At 46.3% G+C, this 13,048-nt stretch overlaps 1 protein-coding gene across 12 annotated transcripts in view; it reads right to left on the reverse strand.

The window, feature by feature from the left end:
- DLG3 (discs large MAGUK scaffold protein 3) overlaps window positions 1-13,048 on the reverse strand; it is a 1,213,683-nt gene that overhangs the window by 38,412 nt on the left and 1,162,223 nt on the right. For all 12 annotated transcript variants that reach the window (XM_069209533.1, XM_069209549.1, XM_069209524.1 and 9 more), the window contains one exon: window positions 8,348-8,520. In XM_069209533.1, the coding sequence (XP_069065634.1) occupies window positions 8,348-8,520 (173 nt within the window). The remainder of the gene's footprint in view (window positions 1-8,347; window positions 8,521-13,048) is intronic.

Consider the following 13,048-nt stretch of genomic DNA (forward strand, 5'->3'; position numbering starts at 1 on the left):
AGTGAGTGTGAGCGGGAAGAAGCAACGTGGGAGGAGCAAAGAAATTGTACTTCAATAACTGCAAGCGGTGTATGGACATTAATCAAGAGGACTCAATCATTGCTTGGTCCATGCACCAGAGAAGACAGGAAGAACCATCTGGCACACGCGGGCCAATTAGGAGGCAGCAAAAAAAAAAGTGACAACGAAAGGTAAGGAATGGGCAGGCTCCAAGCACTTTACTGTAAACAATACTCTTGCAATCAACAGCATGTATGCACGCTGTTGGCAGGCGAAACAATAAAAGACGACAATTTGGGGCAAAGTAAAAACAAACAAAAAAGGTCACTTTTTAAAGGAACTCGACAAGAAACCCTATCGACCCCTCCCTTTTTCTTTAACCCCTTCTGTGCCGCGGACGTAGTGGTTACCACCCCCCCCCCCCCCCCCCCCCCCCCGGGGCCGGCTGAGCTAGAGGTCAAAATCCACAGGTAGGCACTTTGCAAAAAACACCTCTGTTTTTTGTGAAAAAATATGTTGTGTCCACGTTGTGTTTTGGGCCATTTCCTTTTGTGGGCGCTAGGCCTACCCACACAAGTGAGGTACCATTTTTATGGAGAGACTTAGGGGAACGCTGGGTGGAAGGAAATTTGTGGCTCCTCTCAGATTCCAGAACTTTCTGTCACCGAAATGAGAGGAAAAAGTGTTTTTGGGCCATATTGTGATGTTTGCAAAGGATTCTGGGTAACAGAACCTGGTCAGAGCCCCGCAAATCACGCCATCTTGGATTCCCCTAGGTCTCTAGTTTTCAAAAATGCGCTGGTTTGCTAGGTTTCCCCAGGTGCCGGCTGAGCTAGAGGCCAAAATCCACAGGTAAGCTCTGTTTTCCATGAAAAAATTTGATGTGTCCACGTTGTGTTTTGGTCCGTTTCCTGTCGCGAGCGCTAGGCCTACCCACACAAGTGAGGTATCATTTTTATCGGGAGACGTGGGGGAACGCTGGGTGGAAGGAAATTCGTGGCTCCTCTCAGATTCCAGAACTTTCTGCCACAGAAATGTGAGGAACATGTGTTTTTTTAGCCAAATTTTGAGGTTTGCAAAGGATTCTGGGTAACAGAACCTGGTCCGAGCCACACAAGTCACCCCATCTTGGATTCCCCTAGGTCTCTAGTTTTCAGAAATGCACAGGTTTGGTAGGTTTCCCTATGTGGCGGCTGAGCTACAGGCCAAAATCTACACGTAGGCACTTTGCAAAAAACACCTCTGTTTTCCTTCACCAATTTGACTGTGTCCACGTTGCGCTTTGGGGCATTTCCTGTCACAGGCGCTAGGCCTACCCACACAAGTGAGGTATAATTTTTATCGGGAGACGTGGGGAAACGCTGGGTGGAAGGAAATTCGTGGCTCCTCTCAGATTCCAGAACTTTCTGCCACAGAAATGTGAGGAACATATGTTTTTTTTAGCCAAATTTTGAGGTTTGCAAAGGATTCTGGGTAACAGAACCTGGTCCGAGCCACACAAGTCACCCCATCTTGGATTCCCCTAGGTCTCTAGTTTTCAGAAATGCACAGGTTTGGTAGGTTTCCCTAGGTGGCGGCTGAGCTACAGGCCAAAATCTACAGGTAGGCACTTTGCAAAAAACACCTCTGTTTTCCTTCACCAATTTGGCTGTGTCCACGTTGCGCTTTGGGGCATTTCCTGTCACGGGCGCTAGGCCTACCCACACAAGTGAGGTATTATTTTTATCGGGAGACGTGGGGGAACGCTGGGTGGAAGGAAATTCGTGGCTCCTCTCAGATTCCAGAACTTTCTGCCACAGAAATGTGAGGAACATGTGTTTTTTTTAGCCAAATTTTGAGGTTTGCAAAGGATTCTGGGTAACCGAACCTGGTCCGAGCCACACAAGTCACCCCATCTTGGATTCCCCTAGGTCTCTAGTTTTCAGAAATACAGAGGTTTGGTAGGTTTCCCTAGGTGGCGGCTGAGCTACAGGCCAAAATCTGCAGGTAGGCACTTTGCAAAAAACACCTCTGTTTTCCTTCACAAATTTGGATGTGTCCACGTTGCGCTTTGGGGCGTTTTCTGTCGCCGGCGCTAGGCCTACCCACACAAGTGAGGTATCATTTTTATCGGGAGACGTGGGGGAACGCTGGGTGGAAGGAAATTTGTGGCTCCTCTCAGATTCCAGAACTTTCTGCCACAGAAATGTGAGGAACATGTGTTTTTTTAGCCAAATTTTGAGGTTTGCAAAGGATTCTGGGTAACCGAACCTGGTCCGAGCCACACAAGTCACCCCATCTTGGATTCCCCTAGGTCTCTAGTTTTCAGAAATACAGAGGTTTGGTAGGTTTCCCTAGGTGGCGGCTGAGCTACAGGCCAAAATCTGCAGGTAGGCACTTTGCAAAAAACACCTCTGTTTTCCTTCACAAATTTGGATGTGTCCACGTTGCGCTTTGGGGCGTTTTCTGTTGCCGGCGCTAGGCCTACCCACACAAGTGAGGTATCATTTTTATCGGGAGACGTGGGGGAACGCTGGGTGGAAGGAAATTTGTGGCTCCTCTCAGATTCCAGAACTTTCTGCCACAGAAATATGAGGAACATGTGTTTTTTTTAGCCAAATTTTGAGGTTTGCAAAGGATTCTGGGTATCAGAACCTGGTCTGAGCCACACAAGCCACCCCATCTTGGATTCCCCTAGGTCTCTAGTTTTCAGAAATGCACAGGTTTGGTAGGTTTCCCTAGGTGGCGGCTGAGCTACAGGCCAAAATCTACAGGTAGTCACTTTGCTAAAAACAGCTCTGTTTTCTGTGATGTGTCCACGTTGTGTTTTGGGGCATATCCTGTCGCGGGCGCTAGGCCTACCCACACAAGTGAGGTATCATTTTTATCGGGAGACTTGGGGGAACATAGAATAGCAAAACAAGTGTTATTGCCCCTTGTCTTTCTCTACATTTTTCCCTTCCAAATGTAAGACAGTGTGTAAAAAAGACGTCTATTTGAGAAATGCCCTGTAATTCACATGCTAGTATGGGCACCCCGGAATTCAGAGATGTGCAAATAACCACTGCTTCTCAACACCTTATCTTGTGCCCATTTTGGAAATACAAAGGTTTTCTTGATAGCAATTTTTTACTCTTTGTATTTCAGCAAATGAATTGCTGTATACCCGGCATAGATTGAAAACCCACTGCAGGGTGCAGGTCATTTATTAGCTCTGGGTACCTAGAGTTCTTGATGAACCTATAAGCCCTATATATCCCGCAACCAGAAGAGTCCAGCAGACGTAACGGTATATTGCTTTCGAAAATCTGACATTGCAGGTAAAAGTTACAGAGTAAAACGTAGAGAAAAATTGATGTTTTTTTACCTCAATTTCAATATTTTTCTTTTTCAGTTGTTATTTTCTGTAGGAAACCCTAGTAGTATCTACACTAATTACCCCTTGCTGAATTCAGATTTTTGTCTACTTTTCAAAAATGTTGCGGTTTCTGGGATCCAGCGTTGGTTTCATGCCCATTTCTGTCACTGACTGGAAGGAGGCTGAAAGCACAAAAAATCGTAAAAATGGGGTATGTCCCCGTAAAATGCCAAAATTGTGTTGAAAAATTGGGTTTTCTGATTCAAGTCTGCCTGTTCCTGAAAGCTGGGAAGCTGGTGATTTTATCACCGCAAACCCTTTGTTGATGCCCTTTTCAGGGAAAAAACCACAAGCCTTCTTCTGCAGCCCATTTTTTTTTAAAAAAAACGAAATTTTCACTGTTTTTTGGCTAATTTCTTGGCCTCCTTCTGGGGAACCCACAAAGTCTGGGTACCTCTAGAATCCCTAGGATGTTGGAAAAAAAGGACGCAAATTTGGCGTGGGTAGCTTATGTGAACAAAAAGTTATGAGGGCCTAAGCGCGAACTGCTCCAAATAGCCAAAAAAAGGCTCGGCACAGGAGGGGGAAAAGGCCTGGCAGCGAAGGGGTTAAACAAACATGAAAGAAAATTATGGTAATGGAACTAAACATGCTGTAGGTTAAAGCAGCGATGATACTAGCACTGTTCATTTATCCCATAAGCACACTATAATGCAGAGCAAGTGAAGGTTAGGCCAGTTCCACAATGCCTCTCCCAAGTGAAATGTCCTGGTCTCTTCTTCTGCTTATAACTAATGAAGATTCCCCTGAAAGTGAAGTAGGATCACAATTAACTACTTTGTTTTCTCCAAGGATGTAAGGAAATGCCTCCTTGGCATGGTTACCCCCTAACGTTTTGCCTTTTGTTGATGCCAGTTATGATTGAAAGTGTGCTAGACCCTGCTAACCAGGCCCCCCTACCAATGTTCTTTCCCTAAACTGTACCTTTGATTCCAGAATTGACACAGCCCTGGCACACAGATAAGTCCCTTGTAAATGGTACCCCTGGTACCAAGGGCCCTGATGCCAGGGAAGGTCTCTAAGGGCTGCAGCATGTCTTATGCCACCCTGGGGACCCGTCACTCAACACATGCACACTGCCTCACAGCTTGTGTGTGTGCTAGTGGGGAGAAAATGACTAAATCAACATAGCACTCCCCTCAGAGTGCCATGCCAACCTCACTCTGCCTGTGGCATAGGTAAGTCACCCCTTGAGCAGGCCTTACAGCCCTAAGGCAGGGTGCACTATACCACAGGTGAGGGCATATGTGCAAATGTGCATGAGCACTATGCCCCTACAGTGTCTAAGCAAAACCTTAGACATTGTAAGTGCAGGGTAGCCATAAAGAGTATATGGTCTGGGAGTTGGTCAAACACGAACTCCACAGTTCCATAATGGCTACACTGGGAAGTTTGGTATCAAACTTCTCAGCACAATAAATGCACACGGATGCCAGTGTGGAATTTATTGTAAAATACACCAAGGGGGCATCTTAGAGATGCCTCCTGAATACCAGTCTGACTCCTAGTACTAGGCTGACCAGTTTCTGCCAGCCTGCCACAACCAGACGAGTTGCTGGCCACATGGGGAGATTGCCTTTGTCACTCTGTGGCCAGGAACAAAGCCTGTACTGGGTGGAGGTGCTTCTCATCTCCCCCTGCAGGAACTGTAACACCTGGTGGTGAGCCTCAAAGGCTCATGCCTTTTGTTAGAGCACCCCAGGGCATCCCAGCTGGTGGAGATGCCCGCCCCTCCGGCCACTGCCCCCACTTTTGGCAGCAAGGCTGGAGGAAATAATGAGGAAAACAAGGAGGATTCATCCACCAGTCAGGACAGCCCCTAAAGTGTCCTGAGCTGAGGTGACCCCTGCCTTTAGAAATCCCCTATCTTGAGATTTGAGGATTCCCCCAATAGGATTAGGGATGTGCCCCCTCCACTCAGGGAGGAGGCACAAAGAGGATGTAGCCACCCTCCAGGACAGAAGCCATTGGCTACTGCTTCCTGACCTAAACACAACCCTAAATTCAGTATTTAGGGGCACCCCAGAACCCAGGAAATCAGATTCCTGCAGCCTGAAACAAGGACTGCTGACCTGAAAGCCCTGCAGAGACGACAACTGCTTTGGCCCCAGCCCTAACGGCCTGCCTCCTGACTCAAAGAAAACTGCACAGCAACGCATCTGACAGGGACCAGGGACCTCTGAAGCCTCAGAGGACTGCCCTGAAACCCGAAAGACCAAGAAACTCCTGAGAACAGCGGCACTGTTCACTCACAGCAACTTCTTTGCAACAAAGAAGCAACTTTTAAAGAACTCACTCTTCCCGTCGGAAGCGGGAGACTTCACCCTCTGCACCAGATGCCCCCAGCTCGAGCTCTAGAGAACCAACACTACAAGGGAGGACTCCCAGGCGACTGCGACCTCGTGAGTAGCCCGAGACGACCCCCACAGTGACGCATGCAGAGAGAATCCAGAGGCACCCCCTGACCGCGACTGCCTGTAACAAGGAACCCAGCGCCTGGACCAAGCACTGCACCCACAGCCCCCAGGACCAGAAGGAATCAAACTTCAGTGCAGGAGTGACCACCAGACGACCCTCTGCCTAGCCCGGTTGATGGCTTGCCCGAGAAGCCCCCCTGTGCCCTGCCTGCACCACTAGAGTGACCCCGGGTCCTTCCACTGATTCCTATACAAAACCTGATGCCTGCTTTTCACACTGCACCAGGCTGCCCCTGTGCCGCTGAGGGTGTGTTTGTGTGTCTACTAGTGTCCCCCCAGTGCTCTACAAAACCCCCCTGGTCTGCCCTCCGAAGACTCAGGAACTTACTTACCGGAGCACCCCTGTTCTTCATAGGCGTTTATCTGTTTTGAGCCCTCCTTTGACCTCTTCACCTGACCGGCCCAGTGTTGCTGGTGCAGTAACTTTGGAGGTGCCTTGAACCCCCTACCGGTGGGCTGCCTATGCCCAGGATCTTGAACTTGTAAGTGCCTTACTTACCTGAAAAACTAACCTTTACATGCCTCCCCCAGGAACTGTTGATTTTTGCACAGTGTCCACTTTTAAAATAGCTTATTGCCATTTTAACTAAGACTGTGTATGTTACTGCTCTAATTCAAAGTTCCTAACTTACCTATGTAGAGTACCTTGCATTTTATGTACTTACTTCAAATCTTGAACTTGTGGTTCTAAAAATAAAGAAAATATATTTTTTCTATATAAAAACTATTGTCCTGGAATTAAGTCTTTGAGTGTGTGTTCCTCATTTATTGCCTGTGTGTGTACAACAAATGCTTAACACTAACCTCTGATACGCCTACTGCTCGACCACACTACCACAAAATAGAGCATTAGAAATATCTAATTTTGCCACTATCTTACCTCTAGGGGGAACCCTTGGACTCTGTGCACACTATTTCTTACTTTGAAATAGTATATACAGAGCCAACATCCTACCAAGGAACTTTAATTTATAGTCACAAGTACTTGAAACAGTAACAAACCCATCCCTTTAAAAGGCAGAGAAAAGAGACAGGCAAATGCTCTTTTCAACTTATTTTCCAGTTTTGATGCAACTTCTTGTGAACTAAGTGTGCTTTAGGAGAGATCCTCTGAATACTCCAAGGAGTTTAAAATTGCAAAAAACTACCATTAGCAGAATGCTCTAGCCAGCCTTAATGCCAAACTGGTAGTATTATAAATTCATGTATTTTCTGCTGCTCAAATTTGTCTTTATTCACAGAGAATCTGAGGGCACTGCTGTGAGTTGGCAGCAGAACCTGGTAGTTTTGGCAAAAGGGGGCAGAGGAATAAAGTGAGACAGAAATAGAAGCAGATACTGATCGGAAATCCTTCTTCTCATCCACAGGAATATTCAATATATTCATAAGCACAGAGCTGCCCTACCCCCACATCAGATACCAAAACATTATTTTACTAAATATACACACACATTTTCGTTTTAAAAAGTCAATTTGTTAAAACAAAACAGTTTCAGGCTAAAGTGGCGTGGACCTTTCAGATGTTCCAGGTAAGTGCACTCAAATCTGTAGCAGTGGCGTGTCAGAGCTATGTGGTTGACAAGCAACAGTCTGAATGAGTCTATTCAAGACACCATCCAGAAAATCACTAAGTTATTGTAGACAGAAATGCTGAAGGCCAAAGGGTGGCAGGACAAAGAGGAGGTTGCAAATTAAGGGCATGCTGCACTTTGGAACCCCACTAATAATAAAAAGGATGGGGATTCTGCAACTCAGGATGACCGAACTCCCCACAATAAAAGAGCTTGGTGCCGGTGAACAAGATCTAACGTAAGGAGATGCTCTACAGGTACATCAGACCAGTAAAGAGGTGTCCCCAACTACTTAGAGAAGTCTACTATTGCAAGTCTAAATCCAAAAGCTCACAGTGCTACACTCAATGATTAAACACAGCAGGTCTTATGACACTGTTAATGGGAATCAAAAGGAATGATTTTCTGCATAAGTTGAAAACACCAAGGTCAAACCCAATGAAGCCTCTGACAAAAACAATCCTTGGCTTAGGTTAGATGTCCCAAAACAGGGCAATTTATGTTCCTTTGTTGGTTCACAACACAGTTTTGGGACATATGCTCCAAACCCAAGTTTAAATTCGGTATTTTTACTTATACAAAAGTAATTACCCAGACCTGTTTTTTTTATTTGCCCCCACATAGGCTTCAATTGTACACACACCCTCTTCCTGCCTAATATGTTGTGTCCCCTTCGTGCAAAACCCGTAGTTGGTTACATGCTACCATAATACAAGGCATGGTAAGTATTTTTCACAAAATACATATTATTCTTTCCTTTTTCATGGTGTTAGAAAAATTCCACTTGTCATATACACTGTCTGCATGATTCAACTATTTCACATGTACTGGTGCACTGACTGCCTTACAGCAGATCTGTAAATCACTGCACAAAACACACTATTCAGTTTCACGATACTCACTCTTTCTGCCACTGCTCGCACAGATTGGATACTCGTCCCATAGAGATTGTCATTGAACTGCCCAGCCTCAATGAACTTGTTGTCCTGAATATCTTTCTCCATTTGCTCTCGTGAAGCGACAAAGTGATAGTCCTGTCCATCCATCTCTGTGTCCCGTCGAGGCCGAGTAGTATCTGTTGGGAGAAAAATGTTTCAATTTAGGGATAACACTGTAAGAAAATGTTACTTACCTCTAACAGCACAACTTTTCCAGCGGATTCTTCATTAAAGTAATTCGCATTGAACTGTTCTGCCCGTGCATCTGCAGCACTATACATAGATATATGTTTTTTCTTTTCTACCTCTATGACAGTCCCCACTGTGTGGTTATGGTTCAGACACTAAACACTGAAAATGTTTTTTTTTAATTTGCCTAGAGCATTTGATACCGTGGATGGATATGCTGCAAGTGTCCTGATTTCTTGGTGCAGTCAGGTAAGGTCTGGCATGCCAATTTTTATGCTGACAGTGGCGGGGAAAAACAGTTAAGGGTGGTGGGGTGAAAATTTTTTTACTTTCCTATTTAATCTCCCAAACAAAATTTTGCGTGTGCCTGCAACTATAACTGCTGAATGGATTTGACCAAACTTGGCAGGAAAGTAGAACTTTACTCAGAAGGAGTACTCCTGAAGTTTGATGTAAATCTACTCCGTAGTTTTAGACATTTAAAAAACGTTTTTAAAGGGTGTTAAGAGGTTAACACTTTTCTACATCTTGGCTCTACTGTGGATGATTTGCGATCCTATTTGCGAATATCCACAAAGCAACAAATAAAAAAAAAATGAAATTGATTGAGCAAGGGAGCCTTTTCTTGTAATGCCCTTTTGAATCCATGGTTCTCTCGTAGGGGATTTCCATGTATAGTCATAAGCACTGAATAGTTCCGCGCGCCTGCGGGGACCCCGGAGCACTGATGTGAAGTATATTCTTAAGTGCAAATTTCAACCCTTTGAAAAAAGGTTTGTCAAAAAACACTTAAGAATAACACTGTGCAGCCTATGTGAACAGCTACACAGACCAAATTGTTTAAAAGAAAAAATCAATATTAGTGTAAATTCAAGTTCAAACACTTATTTATTTTAGAAATGTAATAATAAGTACATTCTCATACTCTTTTTACACCTCTGATGAGAATAAAAACAATGCAGGGCAGTGTAGCCCATAGGCTGCCATTATACAGAATGTAAATAGAGCTGTGCCTTTAAGAAAGTAAAGTCTTCCTGTATCCCATCATGCACAGCAAAAGGCAGTTGCCTCAGTTCTTTTTTCCGGCTCCTTCTGACAGGACCCTGAAGCATTGAGCTCTACCTCACAAAGCTTTTTGTGACAAGAAATTCATTTAAAATCTTTTGAATTTCAATTTCACTCGACGTTTTTAACATTGAGTGATCATTTCCTACTATTTTCTGTTAAATTCTGACAGAATTTTGAGGTTTTTTCTAGTTAGAAATGCCTTCACTTTTTGACAAATGCCTTTCTTGTGGCAGAAAGAAGGCTAAAACAGATCCACATAGGGTCTGCATAATTTGTCTTCCATCCAGCCACAGACCGGAGTCGTGTGACATCTGTAAAACCTTCTCTAGAAGAACTCTTCGTGATAGAGAGAAGATCCGACTTCAGGCGAGAGAGGACAGGAGAAAAAGTGGCCATTCCACCACAGAGCGAGGAGAAGGTCAGGCTTCTACCAGGGCTCAACCTGTTTCCTCTATAACTCCTACCAGACCTGCTGAAAAACGGCACAGGTCTCCGACGACGTCGAGGGCGTCGAAGCAGGGAACGGCGCCAACATGTTCGCCGTCGAGGAGTGGTTCGCCGGCGAGGAAAAGACATCGTTCGCCGTCGACAACCATTTCGCCGTCGAGACGGCGTCGACATCCGACGTCAAGGAGATCCGAGTCAGGCTCGCTGTCGACACGGCGAGGACGATCGACGTCGAGAGAGAGTGCTCGCCGTCGAAGACGTTCGCCGTCCCCACAACGACGTTGAGGGTCGTCGTCGAGAGGTTCTCAGCGGCGAGAGGAGTCGACGTCCAGAGGCACTCGCCGTCACCGCACTTCGACGTCGAGGAGTGTATCGACGTCGAGACGACCATCAAAGAGGCCTAGAAGGGTTTATACAACATCGGAATCCTCGGCCTCACTTATCCTGCTTCCAGCGTCTCCACAGCTCTCGCCCAGACAGTCGCCGTTACCACAGACATCGGTAACACCTACGGCTCCTCTTCCGGCGCCTCCTTCAGAGTCTGTTCCGAGGACTCCAACGCGATCTGTAGGGCGTTCTGGACATTCTTCTAGACGTTCATCTTCCTCGAGGCACCATCGTCATGAATCAAGACAGACATCTCAGCATTCACATCATAGACATTCTTCTTCGTCTACACGGGACTACTCTCCAACCCTATCGGACTCACCGTCTCCGAAAGTGTCCCCCATAGATGATGTGAATACATTCCAGGAGGTCTTGGTGCGAGGGGCATCCAAACTGAATATCCCGCTGGCAGTACCGGCCCCATCGACGTCAGTAATCTTCGAGACCTTGCATCACAGGACATCTTCGAGACCTTTGCTTCCACTGGTTCCGGGTCTTATTGAGCAGGCAATGGACATTTTTCTTACACCGGCAGCAACAAAGTCTGCTCCTTCCAGACTAATTAAAAAATACCGTCCACCAGAACAAGATCCTCTATTCTTGAGGTCGGACCCAGTACCGGACTCAGTGGTTATAGTGGCGGCAAAGAAATTGCATTCGACGTCACCGTCTTCCTCTTCACCTCCAGATAGAGAGCAGAAAGATCGATGCTGCAGGAAGAAAAGTATGCTCTACTGCATCCATCACCATGAAAGCAGCCAGTGCCACTGCTTTATTAGGGAGATACGATCGAGCCCTTTGGGACTCTGTACTACAGTTTGCGGAGCATCTTCCTAAAGACAAAAGGGAAGATTTCCTGGAGGTCGTGGGCGAGGGAGCTATGGTTTCTAACCAAGTTATAAGTGCTGCGGCGGATTCTTCGATACTATCCGCACATAACTATGCTCACGGTATAGCGCTCAGGAGACATGCATGGCTGCGACTTACATCTCTTAAACCGGAAGCACAGCAGAGAATACAAAATTTACCTTTCTCAGGCTCCACTTTGTTCGGCTCTCATGCCGATGACGAGATGGCCAGAATGAAGTCTGAGCTGGATACCCTGAAAGCGGTAGGCTTGGAACGACCGAAAGAACAGCGAAAGGTATTCCGCCCATATCAAAGAAGACTGTTCACCCACAGGTATCAGACTCCACATTGGATGTCTTCACGCCCCCAGCAGCAACAACAGCAGCAGCATCAGAGGGGCTTCTCCACACAACGAAGATCGACAAGGGGTCGTTCAACACCTCAAACCCAGACAACTCGACAGGCTCCCACGTCTAAGCCCTGAATCTTCGCTTCCCCCTCCTCCGTTATCCACTCCGGTAGGGGGAAGTATCTTGAATCATCTGGACGAGTGGCTACGCATCACATCAGACGCCTGGGTATTGAATATTGTGAGACATGGTTACGTTCTCAGATTCACCAATCCTCCACCATCTGTTCCACCCAAAACAACCAGCCGACACCTCGAAGCTCTTCAGTTAGAAGTCACCATTCTATTACAAAAAAGAGCCATAGAACCCGTCCCGATCAGCCAGCAAGGGAAGGGGATTTATTCGAGGTATTTCCTTGTGCCCAAAAAAAGACAAGCACGAGTTTCGTCCCATTTTAGACCTAAGGACAGCAAACAAGTGGATTCGCAAAGAGAAATTCAGGATGCTATCCTTGCACCAAATTTACCCACATCTTCGTCAGGGCGATTGGCTCTGTGCAATAGACCTTTGCGACGCTTACTTTCATATTCCGGTGACCAAGAAACATCGAAAATTCCTAAGGTTCACCGTCGGAAAACATCATTACCAATTTGCGGTTCTGCCCTTCGGCCTCAAATCAGCGCCGAAGCCTTTTTCCAAATGCATGGCGGTGGTAGCCGCCCACTTGAGGAAACATTGAATATTTGTCTACCCCTATCTAGACGATTGGCTCATAAAGGCCTCCAGTTATCTAGAGGCGCAACAACATTTCAAATGGACTCTACAGCTGTTGCAGAAGCTCGGTCTTCAAGTAAATCTCCTGAAATCCACAGCAACACCTGTTCAGAGGTTGCATTACTTAGGGGCCATTATAGATACCAATCTAGGAAAGGTGTTTCCTTCGGAGGAACGACGATTATCGATTCTCCAAAAGTGCAAACAACTGCAAGAGACTCCACAGACCACTGCAAGAGTAATAGCTTCTCTACTGGGCTCAATGGCGTCTTGTATCCATCTCGTTCCCAATGCTCGCCTCCATATGAGACCATTACAGGAAAACCTGGAGGATCAATGGAGTCAACTAATGAACGAATGGGAGAGCAAGGTCCTCCTTTCTCCCCACGCCCTACAGTCCCTCAATTGGTGGTCTCTACCCGACAATCTCTTGGTGGGAATTCCGTTCCAACATCAGCCTCCAGCTCAAACCATCGTAACAGATGCGTCACTGCTCGGATGGGGAGCGCACATGGGACATCTTCGAGTCCAAGGCAAGTGGTCACAGAAAGAGAGTCTCTATCATATCAACCTGCTGGAGCTTCGCGCAGTCCACCTGGCG

This window comes from Pleurodeles waltl, chromosome 2_1, assembly GCF_031143425.1.
Source record: "Pleurodeles waltl isolate 20211129_DDA chromosome 2_1, aPleWal1.hap1.20221129, whole genome shotgun sequence".
In the NCBI taxonomy this organism is placed as follows: domain Eukaryota; kingdom Metazoa; phylum Chordata; class Amphibia; order Caudata; family Salamandridae; genus Pleurodeles; species Pleurodeles waltl.